Below are 25,826 nucleotides of genomic sequence, written 5' to 3' on the forward strand. Positions count from 1 at the left end.
TACTTAGTGTACGTAGCAATAAAAAGTACTAACTGTACTTAAGTGTACTAACTGTACCAGGGTGGCATTAGTGCCTTTACCCCAACATTAAGGGACAGGGGTATGCAAGGATCTCGGGCAAGTACAGCTGATCTGGATCTCACTAAGGACTCCCTATGTCTATAGAGCTCTAGAAGAAAAAGTCCTAGGCATCTCTGATCCGGGAAGTCCATGATCCTAGAAAGTGGTCCGAACCCAACTCAGAAGAGGCAATGGAACCTCCCCCGAATCTCATAGTATACAAGGCATCGGCATATGTAATGATCCTCTGTCTCAAGCTCTATGTGACAAAGCTGGCATATCCTGTCCTCTGGTGCGGCCGCCCTAGGCCCATATCTGGCAATCTCCACTCTCAGCTGGTGGGACGAGGTGCGGATCTGGCCAATTGCACATCTCACCCCAAAAGATAGGCGTGTGTCCTAGTGTGGGCGGATGATGAAACCATCCTCTATCATGCATAGGAGGTGATCTATGTAGAAGGCCATCTTCGTCCCTAGTGGAGTACATCTGAAGTTGGTGTCTCATCAAAGAGAACAACTAAATGAGACTAAAAAGTACAATAAACTGATTGTCCTACAGTTATAAGAACAGAATTGTAAGACTCCGAGATGATACTGAGTAGAAAATACTAGAAAATACTGAAAAATGTATATCAGGTAGATCCATGTATGTTGATCAGTTAAAGTGTTGCCCTCTCCTTAGATCAAGTATCTCCGCCATGGGGCTGTCTAGAATGGAGAGGTCGTAGAAGTGAGGTAGGCGCCTCCAATGCCGAGCAATAATGGCTCTGATCTGGCAATGGTGAGGATGCCATGGTCGGGATCCTAGTGGGCGTGGCCAACGAGCACAACATAAGATACCCTGGGAGCGTGGAAAGGTAGAGAGAGAGAGAGAGAGAGAGAGAGAGAGAGAGAGAGAGAGAGAGAAGGAAAGAAAGAAAGATATATTAAGCATCTACTAAAGACCCAATGGGCCTATGAGACCAAAGTGATACAATAATGTCCATGGCATATCTCATCATGGAATGGAAAATAAAACAGAAAGAAAACATGAATATAGCTATCTCACTGGGGTGATACAAAACTGTCCATGGAAACTCGTCATGGAATACTAAGAACATAAAAACATGGGAGCAACATCAGCTCCGAGTAGATGGTATACCACTCTCCAGAATGTCAAGCATGGGACTGACGAGAATGGCCGAGAGGTCTCCCTCAGCTATGTCGCGTGGAAAGGTAGCTCGATGGCAATGGAGAGTGTCCTAGATTTGGAGCTGATGAGGTGATCGTGGCCGACGGGGGGAGGGGGGGTCGAGGGCGTCGGGCACGCTGGAGTGCAGAGGCTCGGTTCGAGGTAACTCCTCTCGGGCGAGGTAGGTCCAGAGCAGCTCGTGGAGGGTCCACAAGATCCACTATGTCGGTGTCCACCTCCTAGGTCCGGAAGAAACTGGTGATTGTTGGCTGCCGAGGGAGGGGGCAGGGTGGCTCGGGCCTGTCTCAAGAAGGTGTCCCTATGTCTGCGGAGCTCAAGCAGGAAGAGGCCCAGGCAACACCGGTCCTGGAAGTCAATGATCCTGGAGAGTGGACCGAATCCCTCACGAAATAGACAGTGAAACCTCCCACGGATCTCATAGTATACTGGGCAGCGGCATATGTAATGCTCCGTTTCAACTTCTGTGTGGCACAGTCGGCAGATCCTCTCCTCTCTGGGTGTCCGTACGAGCTTCCCGCCTCTAAAGATGCACTCAGCTCTACCTGTCTCCACTCTGAGGAGGCGGTGGGAAGAAACCCGTATCTGGCCAATCGCAATCCACATGGCATGGGACATGCGAACACTTAAGTAGCCCGGCTGCTGGATGAATCCATCCTCAGTGAGTGTGAGGAAGTGGTCTCTGTAAAGTGCATCTTCGTGGGGAGCTTCGGGGGTGTGATCCATGTGCAATGTGTGTAGAGGCTCAGAAGATCTGACCGGATAACCCGGTTGGTATCCTCGTGAGACAGCCGGAAAAAAGGGAGGGTGATCCGCGAGAGCGAGAGAGAGAGAGAGAGAGAGAGAGAGAGAGAGAGAGAGAATGGTATGGCTTGGGCAGAGAGAGAGGGAGAGAGGGAGAGAGAATGCTTGGAGACTTGGAGTTGGGCACCTTGCGGCCGCCCTCGGCACATATCTAGCAGTCTCCACTCTCAGCTGGTGGGACAAGGTGCGGATCTGGCCAATCGCACATCTCACCCCAAAAGATAAGCGTGTGTCCATGTAGCGTGGGCGGATGATGAAACCATCCTCTATCATGCATAGGAGGTGATCTCTGTAGAAGGCCATCTTCGTCCCCAGTGGATGACTAGGTGAACTCCATGTAGAGAGAGAGAGAGAGAGAGAGAGAGAGAGAGAGAATGGCTATGGCTTGGGCAAAGAGAGAGGGAGAAATGAAATGATATATTAAACGTCTCTAAGAGGCCATAATGGCCTACGAGACCAAAAATGAGAGTACATCTGAAGTTGGTGTCTCATCAAAAAGAACAACTAAATGAGACTAAAAAGTACAATAAACTGATTGTCCTACAGTTATAAGAACAGAACTGTAAGACTCCGAGATGATACTGAGTAGAAAATACTGGAAAATACTGAAAAATGTATATCAGGTAGCTCCATGTATGCTCATCAATTGAAGTGTTGTCCTCTACTTAGATCAAGTATCTCCGCCATGGGGCTGTCTAGAATGGAGAGGTCGTAGAAGTGAAGTAGGCGCCTCCGATGCCGAGCAATAATGGCTTTGATCTGGCGATGGTGACGATGCCGTGGTCGGGATCTTGGTGGGCGTGGCCGACGAGCACGACATAAGATAACTGCTCTATCAGTGGTGACTCCCTGGGAGCGTGGTCGGTGCCCTGATGGCCCAATGGAGGAGGTATCAGCAGGTGTGTGGGCTGGGTTGCTGGTGCTGAAGAAATCTGTCAGGGTCCTCTGTCTAGGTACATCATGGCTTGGCCTCATGTCTGCCAAGAGGGTCTCTCTGTGTCTCCTGAGCTCAAGCAGAAACAATCCCATGCATTTCTGATCCTCAAACTCCATGACCCTGCGTAACGGCCCAAAATCCCCTCGGAAGAGGCAGTGATATCTCCCTCGGATCTCATAATAGATTGTACATCGGCAAATGTAGTGTTCCTCTGTCTCTACCTCCTGGTAGCATAGCTGACAAATGCGATCATCAAAGATCTGATGCACATATCGCCCTGTCTCAATCCGCAGCTGGTGTGATGAGGTCCGAATCTGTCCAATGGCACAACGTATCCATGTGATAGGTATACATCCATGTACGCCGGGCGGGTAATAAAATCATCTGGTGAGAGGTGTAGAAAATGGCTCTTGTAATGAGCCATTTTTGTGCCTAAGGGCTCAAGGGGGCTAGTCCATGTCCTCTCTGTGTCCACTCTGATGATATCCATCCCGATCACGCGGTTTTGCTCTGAGTGGGTGAGATCCAAAAATGGACAATCCAGACTGTACTAAAAGAGTGGTAGTGCCTCTATCCGCAAACCATGTAGGTCAAACCATGATCTCATCTGAGCGTACCAACAATGAGTATCTCCATCCTCTGCCACTGTATGGATGAGGTCAATGCCAATCGGGAGTACCTCTGCTGAGGGAGCTCCCATAGCCGCTGTAAAAAGGTAACCGCCTGGAATAGGGCCTCGGTTACTACTGGTGGGGCAACCAGCTCAGCCCGAACAATCTCATGTGGTACTGATGATTTGCTCCGAATCATGCGGGCAATCATCATAATCAGTGGTCTCTCCATTTGCCTCAATCCCTCATCTGTCCCTCTCTGAGATCTGTGATGTATACTGGGCCCGAAATTGGAGCTCCATACAGGAGGGTCGGTGTGACAAGCATATCAAATAGCCACAATTTGGTGCGTGGCTCCTGAAACTGTATGTGTGCACACTGCCTCTCAAGTGCCCCCAAGGCTGCATGCCCTCGAGCTAATCTAGCTATTGCTGCCTCCTTCAAGGAGAAACGCGGTCCTATGAAAGTAACTCCCAAGTAGACATATGACCTTACGTACTCTACCAGCTCTCCTCGGAAAGTGAACTGAGGCTCTGATCTCGTCACCCATGCCTGTGTGGTGTTAAACACCATAACCTTGGTTTTCCCAAGGTTCACTCTCAGATCTCTATCCGCACAGAAAGCCTGTAATGCATCCAGGTGTCTCTGTAATCCCTCCGGAGAGTCTGAGATTAGAACAATATCATCAGCATATAACAAGATGGGTATCAACAGATTCAACACCCCTGCCAGGCATGCCCCTAGGCCTCCCAATCTCTCTACATAATCAGAGACCGCATCAATGTACAGTCCAAAGAGGGTGGGTGATAGCGGGCATGATGGGAGAATTAGGGTTAGGTTATGTTCATGTGGGAGACATACACAGAGAAACACAAGGGAGAGAGAGAGAGAGAGAGAGTTGTGGGGATAAGTCAACTCATCAAGTATGAGTGTGTGACTCCCCTATCACACATGTATATTGCACTAGTACACATAGTGCACTTAGTACATTAAAAGTACTAAGTGTACTATGTACTATAACTTATGGGCTTGTACACACTATAAGGGTGGGCATAACGCCTTTACCCCAACAACCTCCCACTTAAAGGCAAAGTGCCCTTAAGTAAAGGAAAAGAAAAAATCAGCATGTACATGATAATATACAAGGCCATATCAAGGCTGAAAATGGCCTCATCCAATGCCCATCAAGTGTCTGCAATGAGCAAACCGCTCCGGAGGCAAACTCTTCGTCAATAGATCAGCCGGGTTGTCATCCGTATGAATCTTAACAAGCTGAATTTGCTTGTTCTCTATCACCTCTCTGATGAAGTGATACTTCACATCCACATGCTTCGTCTTTGCATGAAAGACAGGGTTCTTTGCCAACTGGATGGCACTCTGACTGTCACAATGCAACAATGGAATATCCCCTGTATAGCCCAAATCAACCACTAACCGAGATAGCCATAATGCCTCCTTGCAAGCCTCTGTGGCTGCAATATACTTGGCCTCTGTAGTAGATAAGGCAGTGCACTTCTGCATCCTGGATATCCATGACACAGCACCTCCTGTGAATGTAAATACATAACCGGTAGTAGACTTCCGGTTATCTGGATGACCGGCATAATCCGAATCCGTGTAACCATGCACTAATGCATCCTGTTTGCCAAAGCAAATGCACAAATCCTGTGTGCCCTTCAGGTATCTCATGACACCTTTCACTGCTTCCCAATGCTTCTTGCCAGGGTTGGCCATGTATCTAGAAACCACTCCCACTGCAAATGCAATGTCCGGCCTAATAGCAACCATGGCATACATGAGACTGCCACAAGCTGAAGCATACGGAATCTTGGCCATATCAGCCCTGTCTCTATCTGACTGTGGGCTGTCCATAGCACTGAGTTTCACATATGGAGGCAAAGGAGTACTAGCTTTCTTCCCCCCCGTCCATATTGAACCTCTGCAAGACTTTGCCAATGTATTCCTTCTGAGACAAATACAACACATGCTGATTTCTGTCCCGAAGTATCCGCATACCCAAGATGTGATTTGCATCACCCAAATCCTTCATATCAAAGGTTTGATGCAGCCTCTGCTTCAAGGCATCCATCTCTTTACGAGATTTCCCGGCAATCAACATATCATCAACATACAAGATGAGGATCAATAGACTGCCATCCAAAGCTTTCTTGGTGTACAAGCAGTGATCTATGTCACTTCTCCTGAATTTCTGTGATTTCATGAATGTATCAAATTTATGATACCATTCTCTTGGTGCCTGTTTGAGCCCATAAAGACTCTTTTTCAGCTTGCATACAAGCTTCTCCTTTCCACTTACTGCATAACCCTCTGGCTGCTGCATATATATCTCCTCATGGAGATCACCGTGAAGAAAAGCAGTCTTCACATCCATCTGAATCAAGTCCAGATCATCATGCGCAACCAAAGCCAACACAGCTCTAAGTGTGGTCATTTTGACCACTGGAGAGAAGATCTCATCAAAGTCCACACCATATTCCTGCTTGAAGCCCTTAGCCACTAACCTGGCTTTGTATCTTGGCTTTGCATCTGGTGCAACTTTGAGCCTGTAAACCCACTTGCATGGCAAAACCTTCTTGCCTGCAGGCAAATGCACCAACTTCCATGTTTCATTTTTATGCAGAGAATCCATCTCTGACTTCATGGCACGCTCCCAAAGAGCCTTGTCTGCCCTCTGTAAAGCCTCCTTATAACATGAGGGCTCCCCACAGTCAGTGAGCATCAAGTAGTCAACCCCTGGAACAAACCTGTCAGGGACTCTGGAGGGTCTAGTGGACCTCCGTACCCAATGACCATCATTTGCAGGTTGCTGTCCAGCCTGCATATCACCCATTGGTGGCTCCTGTTCCATGCCATCTCTGGCTGTCCATTTGGACCATTTTCAGCACCATTTAAGGGCTGGTTTTCCTGCTGTAATGGCTGATTTACAGCCCTTTGTTGTTGTCCATGATGTCCATCATCATCAAAGATGACTCTGCCAGGCTCCTGTTGCCTTGCAGGCTCCTTATACATGCATGTTTCATCAAAAATGACATCATTGCTGCGTATGATCTTTCTATTCATGGGATCCCAAAGTCTATACCCCATTTCACCTCTATCACCATATCCTAGGAATATGCATTTGTGAGACTTAGGATCAAGTTTGGTGCGCATTTCCCTGCGTATGTGCACGTACGCAACGCAACCAAACACTCTCAAGTGCTTGTATGACGGAGGCTTCCCTGTCCATACTTCTTCTGGCACTTTCCCACCAAGCCTCGTGTTAGGTGACCTGTTTATAAGGTGAACGGCTGTCATAACAGCTTCAGCCCAAAAACCATGAGGTAATGCAGCATGTGACAACATAGAACGGACCTTCTCCTGTATGGTCCTGTTCATCCTCTCTGCTGTCCCGTTTTGTGGAGGATCATAAGGAGTAGAGAGCTCCCTCTTGATGCCTTTAGCATCACAAAAGTTTTGAAACTGTTTGGACATATACTCTCCACCATTGTCGGAACGCAAAGCCTTCAGTGTTTTGCCAGTTTGATTCTCAACATGAGCAACAAACTTCTGAAACACTGAGAATGTATCACTCTTCAAACGAAGAGGATAAACCCACACCTTGCGTGTGGCATCATCTATAAAAGACACAAAGTATTTTGCCCCTCTCAAAGAAAGCTGAGGCATCTCACATACATCTGTATGCACAAGCTCTAACTGAGCATCTTTCTGTCCAAGAGCTTTCTTGTGGGGGCACTGTAGTTGCCTACCATATATACAATGCTCACAAAACTGAAAACTTGAAAACTTTAGAGAAGGCAAGTAACCCAAACGAGACAATTGCTCCATTCCCTTGACACTCATGTGTCCCAACCGGCTATGCCACATAGAAATTTCCGGCAGCTCGGTTGCATTTACATTAGCATGGTGACAAACACCTGCATGCATGAAATAAAGAGTGTCCACCTTAGAGCCTCTGGCAACAACCAGTGAGCCCTTACTAATTTTCCACTTTCCACTACCAAATGTGGTAACATAATCAGCATCATCAAGCTGTCCAGTAGAAAGCAGATTCTTCTTGATCTCAGGCACATGCCTGACATCATGGAGCATAAGCTGTGAGCCATCTGAAAATACAAGCCTCACATCACCTCTGCCAAGTATCTTGCATGCATGGTTATCACCCAAATAAACCACTCCTTCATTGCCAGCAGTATACCTGACAAACAAGTCTCTGCAACCTGTGACATGAAAGGAGGCACCTGAATCAATGATCCATGAGTGCATACCATGACCACCTGTAAGAAGTGAATGGGCATCAAGTGAAGACGTAAAGAGGACCTCATCCTCACTGCCACCTGCATGTGACACATTGATTTCTTCAATCTTGACTCCACTTTTGCTCTTTGGCTTTACATCCTTGGCTTCATCTTTCTCTTTGTCTTTGCCTTTTCCCTTTTCTTTTTGATCATTTTTCCATTTGTAGCATTGCTTTTTAATGTGTCCCTTCTTGCCACAATAATGGCATTCCAAATCCTTTTTGGAGCGAGATTTGCTCCTTCCCCTTTCTTGGCTTTTTCCCCTTTGCTGGGATCTCCCACGTGCATTCATTGCATTGGACACTCCAACAGAGTTGTTTTTCCTGTTCATCTCTTCTTGAAGAAGAGCACCCTCAACATCTGCATATGACAGCATAGCATTCGAATTGCTAGTGGCTGTCCTGAATGTGTCCCAACTCTCTGGCAAAGTGCATAACAAAAAAGTGGCTTTGAACTCATCGTCCATTGCCAACTTTTGATTGATGACCTGGCTGACAATACCATTAAACTCATTTAGATGGGCTGTCATAGAAGCCCCTTCCTTCATCTGAAGACCTATGAGTTTCTTCAACCAATACACTTTGCTTGAGGCACTTTGTTGGGCATACAAGTCCTGCAATCTCTGCCACATTCCCCAAGCTGTCTTCTCTTCACGAATGCTGAAAAGTAAAGAGTCTGACACAGACAACATGATAGTAGATCTTGCCAGCTCATCCATATCTTCCCACTCTTCAGCAGTAAGAGAAGCGGGCATTACACCCCTTTCTTTGATAGGCTTGTGCTGCTTTTTCTGGAGCAACACATTGTAGCACTGGGTTTGCCAAATATCATAATTATGCGAGCCTTCAAGCTTCTTGATGTGAGGCAATGAAGAGCTCTCACCTGTGGTTGCCATAGCAAAATGCAACCTGTCAATGCCTGACTCCCTGCAAAATGTGCAAACACTGCACCAAAAGCACACAAAGTGCTCACAGTTTTTCTCCCAAGCTTTATCTCCCACTGCGGAAGCAAGAATGCAACTTTTCTCCCACTGTATGTGATGAAAACACCAAAATCTGGTTGCTGCAGATTTTGGACAGCACCTTAAATGTGCTCTTTTGCCCTTCCAAAGTACTGTACAGCAGTACCAAGTGCTCACCAATGATGTACCAAACCTGTACCGGCAAGTTCAGCAGCTGAAATTGAACCTTTTGTTCACTCAAAACAGTGTACAGCCATGCCAAAACTTGCACAAAGCTGTGCCAAATCTGTACCAGCAGATACAGTAGCAATAAATGCTCTCCTGGCTGTCCAAATGAGTGAAAATCAGACTTTTACAGTCCTGTACACTGCATACAACAGTCCCGAACAGAAATTGGGCAAAAGCCCCTTGACTGCAAGCTGATTTTTGAGGATTCAAGGCATAAATGTCTTGCCTGCTGCTTTGCCAAGCTCAACAAGCATACGAACTTGAAAAGCCCCTTGATTGCAAGCTGATTTTGAGGATTCAAGGCATAAATGTCTTGCCTGCTGCTTTGCCAAGCTCAACAAGCATACAAACTTGAAAAGCCCCTTGATTTAAGATCAATTTCTGATCATACATGGTACATTGACGCACATGAAGGCATCCAGAGTGTTCACGATGCTTCCCCCTGGCCACATATACATCAAATACATGAAAGCCCCTTGATTTACAGGCACATTGAGTGCTTGTAAGGCATCAGCACATTTTCCACAGCATCAAATGCGATTGCCTGCATGCAAATCAACCAAATCGGCACAAAAGCCCCTTGATTTGCACTACAATTTGCTGCAATTTTGCCCAAATGTGCGATTTCTCACATCATACAGCATGTATGAGTGCTTAATTGCACAATTACATCAAAAGCCCCAAATTTCGACATCCAATTTCCTGCAAATTGATCCTGATTTGACCAATTTCCTGCAAATTTATCTTGATTGTGACCAATGTCACCCAATTTTGCCAATTTTGCTCAAAAATTGAGCAATTGGGCACCTGTACCTGCTCAATTGTTGATTGTACTTGCTCAATTGCAAATCCCAAAAAAAAATTGAGGCAAATACCTTGTAATTTCTGATTTTTGTTGCAGGAAAGGAGGGCGTCGATTTTGCTGTTGATGCTACTGCTCGTCAGGCTTCTGTGCAGGTGGGGGGGCACTTCTAATGCTGGTGCTTTCTTCTGAGATTGTATTGGTGCCAGTCTAAGCGATAGTGCGACTTCTGGGCAGTCTCGTCGATTGAAAACAGGCGTGGGTTTCTCTGGCTCCCACTCTCTCAAGATTCTTGGCGGTGAGAGACGAGCTCGACGCTTTCGCTTCAGTTTCGCCTAGCGCTTCTTCGCTCCACGCTGAAGTGCCTTCGTCATGTTTCGCCTAGCGCCGCATACACGTCGACGGGCTCCAGTTGTTGCGATGCCGCCTGTTTCGCCTAGTACTAAGACTAGTACTCGATGGACGCCCCGCTATGCTGCTTTGGCGTTCGCTTCAGTTCGCTCGCCTTGTGCTGCTGCCTTCGCCAATGGCTCAGTGCCTGCCAGCCTTCGATCGCCTAGCGTATGTTCGCCTAGTAAATGGTTGGGCAGCCACGTGGGCTGGCTGCGTGGGCAGCTGGTTGGCCAGCCCCTTTTGTGCTGCAAGGAGCAGGGCGACCAGGAATCAGCAGGGCGACCAGGAATCAAAAGGGGGGGGGCGGCCAGCAGAGCAGAAGAGGGAGGAGAACCTGGTGACCAAAGCTCTGATACCAGTTGATGGGAGAATTAGGGTTAGATGTGGGAGACATACACAGAGAAACACAAGGGAGAGAGAGAGAGAGAGAGCTCTGATACCAGTTGATGGGCGAATTAGGGTTAGATGTGGGAGACATACACAGAGAAACACAAGGGAGAGAGAGAGAGAGAGAGTTGTGGGGATAAGTCAACTCATCAAGTATGAGTGTGTGACTCCCCTATCACACATGTATATTGCACTAGTACACATAGTGCACTTAGTACATTAAAAGTACTAAGTGTACTATGTACTATAACTTATGGGCTTGTACACACTATAAGGGTGGGCATAACGCCTTTACCCCAACAGGGCATCCCTGCTTCACCCCTATTGTGCTAGTCACCCTATCAGATAGTCCGCCTGGAGCTCAGACTCTACCTGTGACAGACTCATATAAAGCATATATCTCCCACTACATATCCTCGGGTACCTCAATGTCATGCAATCTGTGCATAAGCCTGGTACGTGGTACAGTATCGAAGGCTTTGCGGAAGTCCACAAAGCAGCAGTATATCTTTCTCTTCTGTGCCCTCCCTCTTCAATAAGTGCCCGAAGTGTCAGTATGTGATCCAAGGTAGTAAATCCTCTCCTGAAGCGAGCCTGTCCATGTGCTCGATGACCATGCCTCTTTGCCCATCGGCTCAGCTCCGACTCCAATATAGAGCCATATAGTTTGGCCAAGTAATGACCAATCATGATCGCCCTGTAGTCGCCTAGTACCATGGGGTCCCCACTCTTAAAGAGTGGTACAATGATATGCTCTGTCCAGCTTGTCAGGAAACCCTCACAAATGGCACGATCAAACACATGTACAATGAGCGGAGCCAAAGTGTCTCGTGCATATGAGGAGTGCTCTCCAACTAGCCCATCATGATCCTATGCCTTTCCATTCTGTAACTTGTCTATCGCATCTAGCACCATCCGCATAGTAAAAAAGGTGCTGCTAGCCGGTCTAGCTCCCAGTGGAGGGGGGTGGGGGGCTGTCCTGGTGCATCATATAGCTCTCTAGCATAAGTATGCCATGCCTCAGGTGTAGTAATCGGAGTACCAGGCTGTCTCTCCTGAAACATCTTTCATGCCCTCTTGTTGTCCTTCCCCATGAAGAGTTGGTAGATCTCCTCCTCTAGCTTAGCCAGATAGGCTCGTTTCTTCCTCCGCACAAGGTGCCGAAAGATAATCCTGACCTGTCTTTGCGTGTGAGACCCAATGGCAATCTCACGTTGTAGCTATGCTCGTGTCTCACGACACTCATCATCATACCAACTGTTCTGTGGGGCAGTGCTGCGGGGGTGGGTGGAAGGGATCATAGTGCAAGGAAACGCATATGAGGCGGATGCATGTAGTACACCTGCCAATCCTCTCGTGATCTCATCCAGAGGGCTATGCGGGTCTAAAGCGAACAAGCCATCAAATACTGCATCTCGGTAAACCCCAACTGTCTCACGTGTAAACTGATATCTCGGGTGCCTAGGTAGATGAGTGGCTGGCCCATCTCTCGGGGATCTACCTACTAGTGTGAAACTCAGGTATGCATGATCGGCTACTATGCCAATGGGCCTACTGGAAATCGTAAAACCCCGCACATCAGGTATCAATGAAGGAGAACCCATCAAGTAGTCCACTGTGCTTTCTCCCCCTTTAGAGTTCCAGTGTGTGAGAGCATCTGATCCTTGCCATCTCGATAAGCCATTGTATATGACCAATCCATGTGCACTCCCAAGTGAGAAAATGCCTGCCATAATCTGTAATCTCCCCCTCATTCTGTGCTAATCTCTGCAACCCTACATCCTCTACCATGATCTCCCGGTACATAGCCTCTTGAGTATCATGCAGCTCTGTCTGCTCTGTGCCTGTACGTGCAGTGAGAAAATGCATGCCATAATCTGTAATCTCCCCCTCATTCTGTGCTAATCTCTGCAACCCTACATCCTCTACCGTGATCTCCCGGTACATAGCCTCTTGAGTATCATGCAGCTCTGTCTGCTCTGTGCCTGTCCGTGCATTAAAGTCTCCCAATAGTAATATGTCTCCCATGCTGGCAAACTTCATGATATCATCATATAGTGGTATATAGGGCAACTCTCCCGATGGTGCAAACCTGGAGTGGGCTAGGGGAAAGTAGCATACCGCCACATATAGCTCGCATAGCCCCTCTCTGCATATTTAGACCCACATGTACCTCGCATTTGCATCTCTATGTACCACATGTATTTTGTCACGAAGCTCCTCCCTGTAAAGTATTGCCACTCCTCCAGATCCTCTGGTACCTCCCACTGTGCGTGGCTGAGGGCGGAAAACTGATTCCCATCTATAACCCCGTACGTATGGTTGACCTCGAAAAAGACATCACAGAAATGCAAAACACTTTGGAATCATGTAAGGCAAAAGTGGCTGCAAGTGAGAAGGAAATGCATTCATGGGCTGAAATTCCCAGTGCTACAAAGAAACAAATTGAGGAAGTCAACCCATGGATTGAAGTAGTAAAAAAACAGAAGGATACACCAGTCAATAAAGTAGAGGTGATGAATGCTACATTGGAAGAGGAAGCCAACAGACGGGCACGTGCCTTACATGTATGTGTAGTTGGGTGGGAAGATAAGGCAAATCCCCAAGAGGATGCAAAAGCTCTTGCAACAAAAATTGTAGCCACTGATGTACCCATTATCGGAGCATGGCGAGTAGGTAGAGATGAAACTAGGGCGAAGATATTGATCATCATGTTTGGTGACTTGGAGAAGAAGAAGGCCTTCCTCTCCAAAAGGATGGCCCTTAAGGGGGAAAAGATTTATTTGGATGAGGACCTTACATCGGCACAGATACCACACCGGAAGGAACACATGCCTCGTGTGCTTGAGGCAAGGAAAGAGGGGAAATGGGCGGTATACAGAGATAGCCGAGTCATCATTACGGAGAGGAGGCCCGCTTGACGGTGCGCGGCCTATGAGACCTTGCAATTCACAGTGTGGAATTGCAACAAAGCCCTTAGAACATATGCAGGATACTTTGAGGATACTTTCAAACAGTGTGATATTGCTATGAATATGGAGACCCATCAGTGCACAAACAAGAGGCTATCTCTTCCTTCAGCGTTTCGTATATCACTTTCCTTTGGGCATGCATCAGCTCGGTCCATTCCTTTTCAAGCTCCTATCACATGGTGTTCATCTATGTTCTTATGTGAAGCTGTATCTCCTCATAAAGAGCCTCATCTCGTCGGGCCATCTTCGTAATCCTTCGTGAGCCAGGGGACATGATTCCTTCCCTCAGTCTTTTGCAGTAGGCATTTGGTGCCTTCGTGGGGGTATGAAAGGTTGTCTCACCATCCTGTTCCCCCTCCAGGGGTTGAGACATGTTTTCCCCTACTAGTTGCTGCCTTGGGGGCCTGAGCAAGGGTGACTGGGAAAAGGGCGCAGACCTGAGAACTCGCTGCGCACACAGTATAGCAGAGAGGCGTGCAGGTGGGTGCGCATAGAGCAGGCGCACAGAGCAGACGGACAGAGCAAGCAAAACTGGCTGCGCACGGAGTACAGAACTGAGAACTGGCTGCGCACAGAGCAGAGGCGTGCAGGTGGGTGCACACAGAGCAGAGGCGCACAGGTCAAGCAAAACTGGCTACGCACAGAGTACATAACTGAGAAGTGGCTGCGCACCAGAAAGAGAGCTATCAAGACTCCCAGTTTCAAGCGCCTTAGACTCTGTTCGTTATCTAAACCAACTTCCTCAAAAGCTGAAAATGCATCTGCCGATAAAACTTCCGTCCACTGATAGTAGCTGTAGTAGCCTGCAGAATAACGATAAAAGCCTGAGGAGAGAAAGAAAGAAAGAAAGAAAGATTTTATTAACGTCTTCAAAAAGACCGAACTCGGCCTATGAGACAAATTAGTGTACCTGTGTGGGGATCCTCTGTCATCCCAACAAAATGAAAAAGTACTGAACTAAAAAGCTGAATCTGGGTGTGCAATAAGTACAATGAGTGGGGGAGGGGATGGAGCTCTACTACTAGGAGAATGCAAAGCTATATGTTATGCAACCTAGCTAGCTCCATCCTGTACCATACTGGGGGTATAAAATGGTATACATCAATGAAGGGGGTGTCCACAGCTCCCTGAAGAACATGCCTGGGTCTGCTCTAAAAAGCGAGCCAGTCGCTCCGCACCCTCTCTCTGTGAAACTGAGCTCTAATCTCTGTCATCTCTCTCTGGTATAGGCGTGGTGTCCGAAAGCCACGTGTCCTCTGTCTCCTGCGGGCTCTGAGTGTCTCTGCTCTCTGGAGAGTAATTCCCTATTGTGTAGCAGCTGGGAGTGGGATGGATCTCTGAAAAAATGTAGTAATCTGTGTCTGTCGTCCCTCCTCTGGAGCTATCTAAGCCTGTAATGATGTCTCTCTGTGACGCTGTATGTCTAGGATGAATCTCCCCAGTATGCGCTGGTCTACTACCTCAAAGATCTCGCGTAGGGAATGTGGCTCTCTGTATAAAATGGGATATCTCTCTCTGATGGTTGTATATGCTCTGCATCTGCATACATAATGTTCCTCACTCTCCACCTCCTCTCTGCACAATCTGCATACCCTCTCCTCGCGGGGGATCCGTGCTGTTCTGTCAGTCTCGATCTCCAATCGATGTGATGAAACTCTAAGCTGACCAATAGCCACTCGGGAGCCGTGTGGTAAAAAGCCCTCCATGTATTTAGGCCTCTCTATAAATCCATCATCAGTGATACTCATGAAGTGATCTCTGTAGTATAGCATCTTCGGTGGAAGAGGCTGTGTAGGCAATATCCATGTCTCTCGTGTATAGAGCTGCCATAGGTCCTGTCTCAATACTCTGTTCCTCTCACTATGAGAGAGACGGATATGTGGTGCATCCCTGTCATACTGGAATGGTGGTAGATGATCCATGTCTAGGCCATGCAATGAGAACCAATGTGTGACCTGTGCATACCATGATCCTCTGTCTCCTGCCTCAGCCAACTGTCTAGATGCCTCAAAAGCTCTGTATGACAATCTGTCCTGTGGCATCTCTCTGAATCTGTCTAGCAGGCATATAGTCTCGAATATGGCCTCTACCATCATAGGAGGCGCAACAAACTCTGCTCAGATAATGTCATGAGGTATTGACGGTTTGCTACGTATCATGTGTGCCATCATGAGGCCCTGTGGTCTCTCTATCTGTGTCCACCAATGGGTAGCAAGGCCTAGCGCCCATACCGCTGCTCCATACATCAGTGCCGGTGTGACTAATGTGTCAAATAGCCACCCCTTCGTCCGGGGCTCCTGAAAATGCGCCTGGTGGCACTGTCTCTCTAGCATAGCCAATGCTGCATATCCCCGTGTCAATCTAGCTCTGGCTGCTGAACCCATGGTGAAGCGCGTGGCTGCTGCAGAGAAGGTGACCAGGTACCAAATGATGTCACCACCTCCACCTGGCGTCCTGCGAGAGTGAATGTCAGCTGACTCCTGCCCCATCTCGATTTATGAAAGACCATAACCTTGGTTTTCCCAAGGCTCACAGTAAGACCCCTCTGTGTGCAGAAATCATGGAGTGCATGTAGATGCTGCTGTAGACCTCCTAGAGACTCAGACACTAATACAATATCATCAGCATAAAGCATAATATGTACTGAGGTACCTGCTAGATCAACTCCATCTCCGCCTCCCCGTGTAATGAAGTCAACCACCTCATCAATGTATAACCCAAATAGCGTGGGGGAAAGTGGGCATCCTTGCTTCACACCAATGGTGCTAGCAATAGTCTCGGACATACCTCCTGGGCATCTGACTCGTCCAAAAACCTGCTCATATAATGCATAGATGCCCCGTGTCATATCTGATGGTATGCCAAGAGATTGCAGGCGCTGAAAGAGCCTCTCTCGTGGTACTGTGTGAGATTCCCCCGGTCGGGGTTGAGCACAATCTTGGCAAACACTTAAGCTATTAACATAATTAAACAATTTTAAATGGCGCAACACAATAGAGTAAGAAGCTGAATTTTATTTTTGCACACTGCACTAGGGCCGGAAAGGGCCGACCCCCCTTGTAATAGATTTTATTATCAAGGAAAACTGTTACAAGCCTCACGGGCATTCACATGCCAAACTGTTCAAGTGCATCCATGATCATGAAAACAGCATTGCAAACAAATTTGTCGTAGACGATGGAATCCATAGCTTCACTTGAGAGTAGCTTCGTTCCTTGATTCCTTGAAGCTTGTCAAACGCAGCTATGCTCCACTGGCATCCATACACATACACATGTGTGTGCCAGGACCGAGACATAGGAGACCATATTGACAAAGCATTCGAATCTCAAATTGAAAATTGCTTGCAAAATGCTCTTACCAAGTATTGGACGATCAATGTCGAGCTCCACCTCCGTGCGGACGAACTACAGCTTGAATGTGACCGTTTTCCACTTCCGGCTGAAATTAGGGTTTCTGATTTTTAGGGTTTTAAGCAGGTTATATGAGTCCAAAATTGGGCATTTTGGGCTCTTTAGATGCCTATGAGTAAGGGGCACAGCTTGGTATGGTTTCCTCCAAAATTAGGGTTTCTGAAATTAGGGTTTCTGCAGAATTAGGGTTTCTGAAAATTAGGGTTTCAGCAGAATTTGGGGGCGGTAGAATGGTTAGGAGACTCCATATTCATTTAGAAGAGAGAGATAGAGTGAAAAGGTGAGCAACTGGAGGCTTAACTGTGAAAGGAAGAATCTTCAAGCTTTCCATTGGAGTTGGGAGCAAGAGGGAATGAAAATCAGCACTCTCACCAAGCAAAAAGTTAGAGAGAATAACAAAAATAGGCTCTCTTGAAGGGGGGCGCCTATTTCTAGAGAGAGAGTGTAGAGAGAGGTAATTTTCAAAATGAGTAATAGCATGGTGGCAGGTCCTCATACTGCCACCCAGTCCATAACCATCCCTTTTCCACACAAATTTAGTGGGAAGGGTGCCTGGACACTCGCCTAGCCGACCGGAAGGGAATTCTAGTCTATTCTTACTTATAGTTTGTCCGCCCGAGCTTTAATGAAGTGTGGACGCCCAATCTCACTTATAACTTGGGCGGACACACTTATTAAAGTGTGGACCTGCAAAATAAAGAATACATTGCTTTAACTCATAAAAGAGTAAAGTGGTGTACTTACCACCTGTCTACAGCCCACAAACGAGGTCAGAATACAGTTTCACTCGCACGGTTCACAAGAGGGCGTCCCCTACATGTGAACTACACAAACAAATCTTGCATGCAATCAAATAGTTCATGCAAAGACAGGATTTTTAACTTGCAAACATGTTATGCAAGGATGCATTGAACAGTCTCCCTATTCATTTAGCTTGTAGTCCGTGGTACCACACTCTGGATTTGGGCGCAGATACACAATCCCAACCCATATATCCAGCCTACTGGCTCTCGGTGTAGACATAAGTCCCCAACCATAAGATGCCAGTCCATCCTACAGAACTCGTCCATAGGCCTGAAGCGCAGAGAATGCCCAAATAGTGACACTGTGTCAAATGCCTTGCGGAAATTCACAAAGCAGCAATAGAGAGAGAAAGAAAGAAATAAAGAAAGCTGTATTAACGTCTACTAGAGGCCGAACTCGACCTATGAGACAAATCAATGTACAACTATCAATGTCTTCTGGATGTCCAGAAAAAAAAAGGACAAAATGAACATGAAATAAACTATGAAAGTACTGAGCTAGTGGGGGGGTGTGATGGATGGAGCACTATTGCTAGAGGCTCAGTATGCAACCTATATGCGCAGGGTATACAAGAATGCAATGCAGAAATGAAATGAAATGATATGACATACTAACGTCTGTAAGAGGCCATAATGGCCTATGAGACCAAAACTAAGAGTACATCTGAAGTTCGTGTCTCATCAAAGAGAACAACCAAATGAAACTGGAAATAAAAAACTGAGAGTACATCTGAAGTTGGAGAAAGGAGGCCCAAGAGAGGAGAGCTTGAGAGCAATGAGAACTTGAGCTTGAGAGGCTAGATCTATGAGAGCTTGAGCTTGAGAGCTTGAAACTTGTGATGGAGAGAAGGTTGGAGGAGACCTTTTTAAAGGGAGGCCAAAGAGTCCAAGGCACTCACCCAAGGCCAAGGCCCAAAGCAAGCAAGCCCCATAACAATCAAAAATAGCCATAAACGACCAAAACAACCATAGCAAGAGAGAGGCCTGACAGGGATACAAGGTAGAGACGGGCTCAACATCGGCATCGACTCTGCTATTCCTCGGGAGTGGCTGACTCCTATCCCAGACCTGACTCCCCCAGTGTGGCTAGGCATGTTTGTAAACCGGCCTCGGCCTTCAGACCAAAACCAAAGGGCGGTGCAAAAACAAACTTGCACACAAAACACTTCAACACCTTTGAGGACCAAGAAAAGGAAAGCAAACAAAGGGAGCTAGAGTGCTCCTACAAACAGTACACGGACACCGATTGGCCCCAAAACGCAGTGGCGCCCCTTGCAGTATTTCTTTAATTGATTATAAGAGAGCTTTGATTACAGTAAGGCTAGAAACTTAGCCGTCACAATAGAATTCATGAAGCCTGCAAAGACCCTGCATCATGGCTTCATATCCACTCGGCATCCACAAACAAGTCCAGCCATTGTTCACATCAAAAGACTCTCACACATTGAGTCTGCATACAGAAGCTTTCTCCCATGATCAGGGCTGCCACAACCATCCATAGCCTCTCACCCTATGAACAGCATCACACCCTGACACATCGAGTGCTTCTGCATTACAACACAAACTCCCAAACTGTCTCCCAAAAGAGAACTCGCATCACAGCACAGCAAACCATACAGTCGACACACCTGTATCAACCCTCTCTACCTTCCAAGGATACTATCCATCTCTGTCATGGATTCCCTGTCCCCTGTCCAATCAGTAGCAAGGTTGTACCAAACATGTGTCCTTTCCTGTACCCACTACCTGCATGTGACCTATCTCCTGGAGATCCTTAAACATGTTTCCTCGAGAAACGTACGACTTGTTTCCACATGAAACCCTTAGGCATGTTTCCCTTTGAAACCTTTGTCCTGTTTTCATACAGAACCATTCACAGCACCATTCAACAACAGTGCCAACAACGGCATACATCTAGTTAACTGTTCCCTCATGAAACACCTAGAAACATAGAGATGCCCATAACTATAGGTCCCTCTATTCCTTTCCAGCAGGAAGAAAACAATCTGCTCCATGAGCATACAACCATGCGAGCTTGCATCACTCCCATGCCAAGAAACACATCCAAGTGACCTCTACTTGCAGCCGGAAATTCAAGCACATAGCTGAAAGTTCCATCCGTTGAACGCCATCAACATGATGTCTGTGTTCATGTGTTCGGAACCACCAAACACCAAGCTGATGCCCCACAAGTGTGTAGGAGAGAGAGAGAAACCCACACAGCTGTGCACTTCCTGCAACCGCCTACAGCCCTGCGCCTCCTTCCAAGAGAGGGAGAGAGAGTGACAGGAAGAGTGAGCGCAGTCCAGCCCCCAGCTTTTCCACGAGAGAGAGGCAGAGCACCGACCAGCCTTCCGACAAGTAAAAGCTCCTGTAAGCTGTGCGTGGACTGCAGCCAGCTCTTCCCAGAGAGAGAAAGCACACGCTTCAGGCTCCAGCCTTACCCGCCTTGCTTTTCACCAAGAGAGAAGTGTATGCAGCCCTGTGCGCCTGCAGTCCAGCCCTCCATGTGCCAAGCAAGAGACAGACAGAGAGAGACACAGAGAGAGAGAGAGAGAGAGCACGTGCCGCAGCTCCAGCCCGCCTCCTGCTGTTCAGCCCTCCTCTTTTGCACCAATAGAGAAGCGCGCAAAAGCAGCCCGCCAGCCCTTTGTTTTCTCCCAAAAAGCAAGAGAGATATAGAGAGAGGCGTGTCTCCCAAAAGCCTCCTAAATCAGCTTTTGGCCCCTAGGCCACCAAAGGTTATAAAACTTTTTAAATTAAAATCTTTTTGTCCCCTTCACACTTGGGGTTGTCCACACATGGGTTTCCTTTTTTTTTTACTCCAAACTGATGCCATTCACACTGTCCACCATGTCCCCGTGCACACCTGCATACTGTCCAAAGAAAAACACACGGTCGTGACATACCCCCCTCTTGAAAAATAGCAAGTGTCCTCGATTGCACTCAATGGCTCAGTTGTCAGTAAGGCATCTTATGAGTAAAGACTCCCCATATGACAAAAGCAATGGCCCTCAAGTGCATTTGGGTGATGGAAAAAAAAAATCATCCTGTACAATTAAGGCCACACCGTCACGTGAAAGTGACAAACAACTCTTGCTTGTTCCTTCAGAACTTGCAGCAAAAGTCTAAAACTAAGTGGAAACACGTAACCTATGTTAGCCAAAAACAAAACCATGCATCATTCTACATATGACACACATATGCATGACACATATATGCATTCGCAAACAATATGCTCCTCAAAATGCTCTACCTACTCTAAAGTAACAGTCTAAGGGCTGCTCGCAAGCCTTACGCCCATGGGCATCCCACAGGACCCACGACTGGTGGTACAACATGAGCATATGAAAGCACTCAATGCATCCAAATAATACATCCACTAAGTACTTCCCACATGTCTCATGGCCATCCCGCAAGAGTCACACCCAAGAGTCACACCCAGTGGTGCATCCATGAACATAATAAAGTACTTGATGTATCATACCAATATACATGCATCACACGACACAATCCAGAGTATTACCCAAAGTATTCTCAATGGTACCAGGATCCAATGGCACCAGAATACAATAATACCTCAAAAAGTGTATGCATACATGCACAAATAGAGTTCGATCCATATATCCATGAACCAAACCAACTCTAGGACTGCTCGCAAGACTTATGCCCTTCATAGAGTCTCAAAGTGTTAGCTCAGGTTGCTGCAGACTTTGAGCTCAACCAATCCATGCCATTCCAAAGGAGACCAACTCCACATATAGCATCATCTCAATATCCAATTGACTGATCCTGTGGTCAAGAACAACCAGAACCATATGACAAAGATCAATGTCCCAATCTTCCTCAGTCATACCTTAGTTCCAAAGACAAAAACCATCTTTGTTAACCATAAGTGTAGACAGAGTTTTCCATAGTTGCAATTATAGTTCAGGGTGTGGCCGACCCAACTGCACCATCTCATGTGACTAGTACACAATATCATAGAAGTCCCATAAGCAGATGTATTGTTAGCCTCAGTACCTTCGGGTGAATACAAAGATGTCACCAAGCGACGACTCCATCCACTTCGCATCCATCAGTGAACAGTTCTTGAACTTCACAAGATAGCGACGGGAAACTTTACCTTGTACCTTTCTTTCCTTGTGTGCGAGTATCTTCTCGGGAATAAGAACCTCACCAAGTTCCTCCACTTCCATCTGAGCCTCATCTGATACATCCTCAGGCACCCAAAACCTACTTGCACTCCACCCAAATAGTAAGCACAAGTTCCCAATGAAGCATGTTTCCGGGTGCCTTTCTAAAGTTCTGTTGCCTGCACATTTATAAAAGTATTCAATAAGAGCTTTCGTACCTTTGTGCTTTCGTGGGGAAGAGAAAAGAGGTAGATCAATACACACCAGCATCTTGTTCACAAAGGTACATATATTTTGGGGCTTTCTTTTGCATACACCATTTTTGACAAACTGAAAACTTATGTGCTACATATTTGGGGATTCTTGTTCATAAGGGGAATATTTGTGAAGTGGAAGCGTCCATAGGCACTCTTGTCCTTGTGTATATTATGTAGGCACTCATGTTCCTGTGCATATCATCTAGGCACTCATGTTCCTATGCAACACTCCCACGGTCTTGTGCTAGCTCACTCAAGTATACACCTTGTTTTTTATATACTCTGGCGATCTCACCTTTCATTCCATCATATCCCGGTGCCTTGTATGCACACTCCCGTACCTTTCTCCTTCTTACTTTCTCGAGAGCTCACATCCACAGGGGGCTTTCTTGTTCCTTGTACCCTATCCAACTTTGGGAAATCCTGTAGAGATGTCCCAAAGAGCTACTGCCACTCATCTTTCCGGGCTTGGTGGGTTCATGACAATTACAGATCGGCTTGATGGTCCTAATACCCCTATGGAGCTTCATGATGAAGAGTTTGCTAACAGCCAAGGGGTACTATCAAAGTTTCCATACTTTTTTGAATCTCTCTATGAGAGGAGGAGGAAATCCTATATCCTTTTGAGTTGGTTGGATTACTTCTCCATGAGGAGTAGACAAGGAAGAATAGATCTAGGGGTGATGCAAGCAGGGGAGATTAAGCCTTCTTCTCTAGGGACAAAGGTAAAGTGGGTTTATTAAAGGGTGACACCAAGAGGAAGAAAGGAAAGTGTCATTTTACTGCCACAAGCCAAGGCACTATATTGAAGAGTGTCGGAAGAGACTTGCAAAGCTAAAAGCTGATGAAGACTCTGCAAACTTTGCTACTTCTACCCCCGACGACCAGAAGCAGCATTTATAAGAAAAAGCAAACCCAGTCAATGATGATTGGGCTTTCTAGCCACATTTTCACTATGGGGGGAATGTTAAATATTAAATAGTGATTAATGTGGGAATAAACAAGTGCTAGGTGGTGGTGTAAACTAGCACTAGATTATGTGTAAGCTTAGGCTTTAAGTAAAGCGGTTCCAATGTATGTGAACAACCGCCAGTGTGTATGAGTAGAAGAAAAGCAGTTCAAAAAAGAAGGTGCAGTTCAAACTGTCTACTGCAACAGTAAGAACAAGATGCCATCAGCAAAGTGTGCAAAAAGTGAAGAAGCTTCAGATCAGGCTTTCAAAGAAGAGGCCAACTTTGTCAAAGATGTATGAGCCTTTTAAGGCTTGTGTGGTCTTGGCCACCCTCAGTCCTCACTTCTCCTTATGTGTTTAAGCTGTCAGGTTTACTCCTTGTTTGTCAAATGTCTGGAGTATTCCTTGTATGGTGAAGTTGGAGAAACCAAAACGAAAAATGTGCTTGGTAAATCCAAATAAGCCATTGTATTGGGGATAGTTATTTGAGGGGGTTGTTGAAAAATGTCAAATAAGTATCCAAGTTGTGGGGTGTGCCAACGGTCATGATGTTTATCCCACATGGGAGATTCTGGTTATAGCCTTTTGGAGCCTATATAAAGGCAGTTTTTCTAATTGAAGAAATGTACAAGTACTTATCTCTTATCTCATATTCTCTTGTGTCTAGCTATCTCTCTCTCTCAACTCTTGGGAGTAATCATTGTTATTAGCATTAATCTAAACCCTAATCATGATGCTTAATCATTACCATCCACCCTAATCCTGTGAAACCTTAATTTCCTACAAATGCTTGTGTGTTGTACATCTTTCGTTGTTGATTCTATCTCTGTTCGCAGCTGCATTGCACCAGTTGTCTTACAAATGCACTAGTAGTCTTACATTATCCCTTTGAGACTAGGATAAGGTTGTAAAAAATGAAAGGATCCATGACTGGTGATATCTTGGGAGTGCCTGCACACTAGCTTTGGAGGAACTTGCATCTGTTCATCCTGGACTGCAATAGCGAGTAGGGTTTTGTGATGATGGAGACTGGCCCCTCTCCCATTATGAGGATGCCACAGGATTGGCACTTCACTTGTCCTACCAGTATATGAGTATCACAGTGGCCACCCAGGTGCCCACAACCTACTAGGCTAATACTACGCCACATGATTCCCGATGGGAAATGATCAGCAGCCAGAAGCACAGCAGATTTGAAGGGCTTGCTATCGCAAAATAATAGAGGAATCCACAAATCCTCTTGCAGACTCTGTCCACTCCATCTGGACTCACCTCATACACAACCTCCATGGTCGCTGGGACAGCCTCCAAAGCAGCTCCAGGAATATGCAAGAATGAAGGCCAGCTATTACCTTTTCTGTCTAGAGGCAAGGATGGGATAGTATGAAAAATTCCCCAAACCCTGCATAAATAACCTCCCTCGGAGAATGGTTAGTCATGGAAAGAAGAACCCCCACCCCTCCTCCTCCTCCTGAGGAATCCACAAATCCTCTTGCAGTGTCTGTCCACTTGATCTGGACTGAGCTCATCCACAACCTCCATGGTCACTGGGACAGCCTCCAAAGCAGCTCCAGGAACACGCAAGAATAAAGGCCAGCTATTACCTTTCTGTCTAGAGGCAAGGATGGGATCACTTACCAGTGTGGCAAATTCCCCAACCTGTGCATAAATAACCTCCACCGAAGAGCAGCTAGCCATGAAGAGAACCCCCACCCCCCCTCCTCCTTTTCTAGACTGTCCCTCATTAGACTAGGTACACTTGCTTACATCACTGCTTGCATCAAGTATGATGATGTGGCATGCTGACTAAAAGAAAGTTGATGTACATAGGTAGCATGTTACCTGGCCCTGGGAATCAAAATGAAGTTCTACCCAATGACATCAGTTCCAGTGACATAACACATTAATCAAGCATTAACTCCAACATCTAAGTACATAAGTCTTGAAACTTTGATCAATGAAGCTTTATTTAGGTTCCTAGGACAAACATCACATCCCTTGATCTCCCTTTGGCAAATGCAACGTGAAATTTAAAAACTCTAATGTCTGGATCACAAACCCTTTCTTGCATGGCTACTGTAGCTACAATTTAGATGTTGAAGAAAGCCCAAACATCAAAATATGTATCATAAAACTTCAAAAACACGAAGAAAATAACGTTTACCCGAATACGAGCACTTGGCTCTTGATTGGTTTGAAGCAGTTGTGCCAACTCTCTCTTCATTTGCTTGAGTTGAATGTCTCTCTTGTTCCTCAACAACTTAATGCGCGATGTTGCAAGCCGTAACAAGGTTTTGCTGCACAAAGAATTCAAGAAGAAGAATTAGATCAAACAGAAAGTAGGAGGTACATATATAGTGAGAAACTAGGATGCTTCCCCTTTTACCCTCCCCCATCCTAACCAGGGAAAAAAACCAGTCACGAACACGAGTGGAAACCTTTATGTTTGATCAACTGATTAATTAAAACTTAAGTCAATAGGCAGCACGATAACTGAAGTGAAAGCGAGAGCCCTTCCACCGCTGCCTCCACCCCCCCAAAAAAAACCCCACATCCCCCTTCTCCTGGCAGAGGATATGGGTTAATGATTGAGGGAGTGAGTATAA

At 46.4% G+C, this 25,826-nt stretch overlaps 1 protein-coding gene across 2 annotated transcripts in view; it reads right to left on the minus strand.

The window, feature by feature from the left end:
- LOC147613201 (uncharacterized) overlaps nt 1-25,826 on the minus strand; it is an 85,031-nt gene that overhangs the window by 18,344 nt on the left and 40,861 nt on the right. For both annotated transcript variants that reach the window (XM_086782461.1, XM_086782462.1), the window contains exon 2: nt 25,385-25,517. In XM_086782461.1, coding sequence (XP_086638587.1) covers nt 25,385-25,517 — 133 coding nt within the window. The remainder of the gene's footprint in view (nt 1-25,384; nt 25,518-25,826) is intronic.

This window comes from Cibotium barometz, chromosome 44 (assembly GCF_041138505.1).
Source record: "Cibotium barometz isolate CiBa-2024 chromosome 44, ASM4113850v1, whole genome shotgun sequence".
NCBI lineage: Eukaryota > Viridiplantae > Streptophyta > Polypodiopsida > Cyatheales > Cibotiaceae > Cibotium > Cibotium barometz.